General features: G+C 42.1%; 1 protein-coding gene across 8 annotated transcripts in view; it reads right to left on the minus strand.

Moving 5' to 3' along the window:
• The window catches only part of LOC139157417 (zinc finger protein 318-like), a 52,489-nt gene extending 48,769 nt beyond the window's left edge, over positions 1-3,720 (minus strand). For all 8 annotated transcript variants that reach the window (XR_011557483.1, XR_011557482.1, XR_011557481.1 and 5 more), the window contains exon 1: positions 3,324-3,720. Coding sequence is in view for 4 of the 8 variants with exons in the window: in XM_070734149.1 (XP_070590250.1) it covers positions 3,324-3,677 (354 nt within the window). In the remaining 4 variants the exon portion in view is untranslated. The remainder of the gene's footprint in view (positions 1-3,323) is intronic.
• Between the last annotated feature and the right edge of the window lie 2,280 nt (positions 3,721-6,000).

Consider the following 6,000-nt stretch of genomic DNA (forward strand, 5'->3'; position numbering starts at 1 on the left):
TGACCGGAAACTGATCGGCAACCAATGCAGACTGCGGAGTGTTGGTGTAACATGGGCATATTTGGGAAAGCCCATATTTGGGAAAGCTGCATTCTGCACAATCTGAAGTTTCCGAACACTTTTCAAAGGTAGCCCCATGTAGAGCGTTACAGTAGTCGAGCCTCGAGGTGATGAGGGCATGAGTGACTGTGAGCAGTGACTCCTGGTCCAAACAGGGTCGCAACTGGTGCACCTGGCGAACCTGGGTAAACGCCCCCCCTCACCACAGCTGAAAGATGTTTCTCTAATGTGAGCATCTTATCTTCTTGTATTATGCTGAGTTATATGATTAGTTTCACATGTGGTGTGTAAATGACTTATAAATGACATTTGATGCCTTAGTGCAGGGATGACAAACCTTTTTTCCCTCAGGTGCCGAAAGAGTGTGGGCATGCGCTATCGTGCATGTGCAAGTGCCCACACCCATAATTCAATGCCTGGGGAGGGTGAAAACAGCTTCTATTGTCTCCCGGAGGTCCTATGGAGGCCGGAAACAGCCTATTTCCCAACTTCTGATGGACCCAATAGGCTTGTGTTTTTCCTTCCCCAGACTGCAAAGGCTTCCCTCCGCCATCACCCCGGAGGCTCTCTGGAAGCCAAAAATGCCCTCCCAGAGCCTGTGTAAGAGCAAAAAAATCACCTGGCTGGCACACACCTGCACGTTGGAGCCGAGCTAGGGGAACAGCTTGTGTGCCATCTGTGGCACCCGTGCCATAGGTTTGCCCTCACTGACTTAGTGTATTGCGTTACCTGAAATCAATTCTGATTCTCTGAGTTCATTCTTGTAAAATCCCAACAAACACTTTTACTACAGTAGGTATGTACCGGTAAGTCAGATCAATATACTACTGAACTGAGAGCCAGAATGATGTACTGGTTAAGTCAACTCACTAAAGATTGGGAGATTGTGAGTAGGCACAAAACCAGCTAAGTGACCTTGAGTCAGTTACAGTACTTTCAGCTCTAAGAAAGAGGCAATGGCAAACTACTTTTTAAAAAGCTTGCAAAAAAACTCCTGCAGGGACTCAATGAGGAAGACTTAGAAAATCAGACACTTGTGAATGTGGTAAAAATACTATACAATTTAACCCTAACTACTTTCATACAATATCAGTCTATTTATGGTATTCACACAGTAAATCCACTTCAGGTGTCATAACAAAATATGCTCAACTGATCACTCCCCTTACAATTGGAATACAGTATCAGCAAATTTTGTGCTGGCAAGCAAACTTCTTCCTTCCTTCAGGTTGTGCAATTAAAAACAAATCATATTTGCCTTGCAATTTGTGGATAAGACATTCCTTTTTCCCCACAATCTGAACTACAGTATTAATTTAAACACCACATCAAACTATATTACAAAATGCATCATCTTAGAATATAGTCTGAATTTCTTTTATGGTGTCTGAACAAACAAAGCCATAGAAGAATTTACAATTTCAGTAGAACATCCAAATTAAAGTGAATTATGATTATTTCAAACCCTACAAAACATTGACCCCCAAATCTCAGTAAAGATCTACATATGTTAATGCATAAGTGGCGCACAACTACACAACCTGTGATTTCTTAGTAAATATTCACAGATGGCTGTCCCTAATTTCAATGTCTATCCTCCCAGCTGTCTGCGCAAACAGTTGTGAATATATTCTTTTCCATAAAAGAATCAAAAAATTTCCACAGAAAAATCTAATATTTTCTGCAACTATGATTTACAAAACACTGATATCTAACTTTTAAGCAGTCCTTATTAAGCATTTTGCTAATGCATACAGTATTTTATATTGAATTAAATATTAGAATGAATTATATGCCAAAAGCAGTATAGTATTATGTTTACATAAATATAACTTCTTGTAAGTATGGTATATTGAATTCGGTTGCATATTGCATCACATTTATTTACTTACTTACTTGCTTATTTAATTTGTATGCCGCCCAACTCCCAAAGGACTCTGGGTGGCTTACAACAAAAATAACATTAAAACAGCATTAAAACTCAATTTAACATAATCCCACATCTCTTCTGTGGCTGGATCCGAAAGCATTCAATTCAGAAAACCACATAATGGTTTTCATAATGAAACCACAAAGTTATTACTAGAAAACTAGTCCTAGAAACCTACTTTTAATTAACATTTATGATTGCACTACTGTATATGTCATTTTCTTTACAGAAAAAAAAATAACAAAGACTATAGACAAAGAATGGGAATGAGTGATTTTCAATAATATTAGGGTTTTTAAAGACATTTCGGCTACATTAATTGAATTTTTAGATATGTATACTGTATATTGTTTTGATATGTTGTGAGCCGCACGGAGCCCTCCGAGAGGGGTGGCATATAAATCCTATTATTATTATTATTATTATTATTATTATTATTATTATTATTATTATTATTACTACTATTATTATTGTTCAGAACTGCCAAGCAGTAACAATACCCAACAAAATAAGAGAAGTAACCCAAAGGGGGGAGGGATAGATGATCATAATTGGTATTGTAGAAATTACTTGGGAATTCCACCTGTCCCATGAAATACTTGTAAACCTTAGAGAGCTCAGCAGAGGTGGGGAGAGGGTTTAAACCGCTCTTTTAACTGCCTTCGTAATACCAAAACTTAAGTCATGGTTCTCGCATCGCCAAGTGTTATCACCCATCGCCTGAATCCGCATTAACGCATCCTCACAAACTAGAACGGCTTGTTTAAAAAAGGGGGGTGGGAATATACCTCCCTTTTAATTTTGCAAAAACGGCAAAACGGAGACGGCAAAAATAAAAGGGAGGCATGTTTTCCCCCCCCCTGCCTCAGAGTCAACTTTGGTTTAACGGAGCGGGAGCGATGGGGGGGGGGGGGTTCCTCCTAACTTGGCAACCGGCGAGCGCTTTTTTCCGCGTTTTCCATAGAGCGCCCCCCTCCCCCCCCCTTTTTGCTTTTTTGAAAGGAGTGCTGTGGCGAAATAAACTTTCCGACAGGCGACCTTGTAAGTCGTCGTGGCTCAACCCAAAACCAGACACGGGATACCGGGAGAAGCCTTGGCCGGAGGGAAGCAGCTTTCCTGGGTACATCAGGGGAAGCGAGGATGCTCTCTGAGGGCGAACGCTTGAGGAGCTTTGAAAGCCAACCGGTAAAGGAACCGTTACCACACAACACCGGGAGCCCGTGGGGGGGGGGGGGGGACGCGGGGTGCGCGTGCCGAGGCCGAAGCCGCTGTTCGGGCAATATGGACCCTTCGGCCTTCTCCGACTCCCGCCCCCCCCCCAACGGAGGCGTACCCTGCTGCTGCGACTGGGGAAGGGCGAGCGACGCGAAGGACGACCGCCAGACGACGAGCGGTGGTGGCGGCGGCCCCGTGGAGACGGAGAACGGGAGCGACGCGGGCTCCGGCCTCGACTTGACCCGGTGGTCGGGGTGGTGGAAGCCCCAGACCGGGAAGACCGGGAGCCTGAGCTGCTGGTCTCTTTGGGCCGGCTGGAGGAAATCATGGTCGGGTGGCCGCAACCTGGACGGTACATCCTGCAGAGGCAGCGGCATAAAAAGGCTGCCCGAGGCCTTGCGCCACCCTCTCTCGTTCGCCTTTTTTTTCTCCCCCCTCTGTCTCGGTTGACCACCCCGCGCGGAAAGCGCATGCGCACCAGGCGCCAGAGGCCCGGAAGTTTTCTGTGCGCATCTTTTCAAGATGGCGGGGGAAAAAAGAGTGCGAAGAAGGCGTCGCGAGATCTGCAACCTGAGCGCGCCGCCGGTTAGAAGAGGGAGGGAGTGTGGCGCTCACCTGTCTTGCGCAATGTGGCACCTCTAAAAGGCGCCGAGGGGTGGATTCAAGAGGCTCTTTAGGTCTGAGAAAACCGTATCGCTGGCGGGGAAACCCTCTGCAAATGTGATTAGAAACAACCTCGACAGGCCACCTACAGGAAAGCAGTTTATTGCAGGAAGGCAGAGAGTGACAGGTTCAGCTCAAGCGTTCCTGGCAAGCGAGCAACTTCTCACTGCAAACTTTAACATTTTGATACTTTTTCCTTTTGGGTCTAATTCCCGTGGCTTTTGTGTGGTAGTCGATAGTCATCCTGATTTGTATTTGTTTTTTTCCCCCCTCCATATCTGCAGTGATCTCAGTGGGAGCAGGGAAAGGTAAATGTTAGCCTGTCTGAATCTGCGGGGGAGATGTGTGGTTGTGGATGGACTTGTAAGTGTCGTTCTTTATTTTATTTTATTTTTTATTTATTTTTATTTGTCCAGTACGTGTTGGTAGTATACATAGATATGTTTATATACATGATGTGGGCAGTGATGGGATGCCAGCTTCAGGCATTCCTGCTGTGCTCTTTCATATGTTCAAAAAGTCATCCCTCCTCCAGGAGGTGTCTTCAGGTCTGGGTCAAAAAGATAGTTAATCACAGCTCCTGACTTGTGAAAGACAGAAAATGATTTTTAGAATGAACACTGGATTTGGGAAGAGAACAGAAGTTATCACACAAAGATTCTTCTTTGAAGACCAAGTTCTGAATCTGAGAATTCCTTGAAGAGATGACAGCCCACAAAATTACTACTTTTGAACACAGATGTGGCATCAGAAGTTTGACAGTTCATGTTTTGCTGTAGCTAGAATGATGGATTGCTGAGGGGAAAACAATTGGGGGGGGGAGAAACTGACAGTGGTTACTCCTTCTGTCATGATTGTAGTGATTAGAAAGGGCTTACCTTGCCAAGACAAACAGGATAGAGGAAAAATAAAATAGGAAACAATAGAATTCTTGTCAAAGCTTTTGTAAGAATCAAAAAGTCTGACTCATAGAGTAGAGTAGTAATTGAAAAAACCAATCCACTATTCAATCCATTTAGGGAAATGATTTAGCACACAAATGATGAGGGGTTTTTTGTTGCCTAGAGTCCTTCAAGAGTTTGGTGGCATATTAATTAATTTAATTAATTAAATGTCTAGAATTTGCTCTAGTCCTGCATACATCTACAGCCTGGCCCACCAACTTTTGGGATTGCTGCACCTGGCATGCCACTTCATGATTATGTGACACTATCAATTTGGAAAAAGTTGCACAACCTAGTTTACTGCATGCCAGCTTATCAATTCCTTATGATAGTTTTATGAATTCCAAAAGTAATCAGTTGTACATTTTGAATCATACAAACATATGTCAACAATACAACCTTTTTTCAAATATATACTTTACATATATATTATTTGATAAATCTACTAAAACTTTGTTTATGGCACGTTCGTGTTCCTGACAAGAAACCCTGTGGTTCCATGTTCATATGAAGTAATCTGTCATTTCTGTCATATCGAGGTCGTTTTGGCTCCTGCCCTCTATCATCCAATGCATAAAAGGATTTTCTATGTAGTTCACTTTCCCTATCATTTTCTCTTGGTTTATCCTCATAGTTCATGCTATAGTCTGATTGATGGAGAAAAACATCCCTATTGTGATAGTCCTCACCATGTCTCCTATTGAAAGGACCAGCCTGATTTTCCTGACAAGAAGGGTCTCTCTCAAGGCTCTGATGATGTAAAAGTATTCTGCTAAATATGGGTCCATCAGCCAAATCATCCCTGATTAGAAAGATACACAAATTATAACTTAATTCACAAATTTGAATGATGTCAGTTGAACAGAAATATTGAAAAGTAGCCTGCTTATGTATAATCGTTATTTTTCTTTTCAACCTAATGCAGTCATTTCCAAAAGTTTTATAACTTTTGCAATATGTTCATTTCCTAACACAAACCGTGGTATTTTATTTATTTGTTTATTTTGTCCAATACACAATAATACATAATGAAGGTAATAGATTCAAGTAAAATATATTAGAGGAAGAAAAGAGGAGAGAGAGTATAGGAATAAAAATATATACAAAAGGATACAAAAGGAAGGAGTGTCTAGTTTTGTTTTTCCTTTAAATTTTTAATGTATTTTTTCTGTTTGAGCCATTTGTATC

The sequence above is a fragment of the Erythrolamprus reginae genome, chromosome 1 (genome assembly GCF_031021105.1).
Source record: "Erythrolamprus reginae isolate rEryReg1 chromosome 1, rEryReg1.hap1, whole genome shotgun sequence".
Lineage (NCBI taxonomy): Eukaryota > Metazoa > Chordata > Lepidosauria > Squamata > Dipsadidae > Erythrolamprus > Erythrolamprus reginae.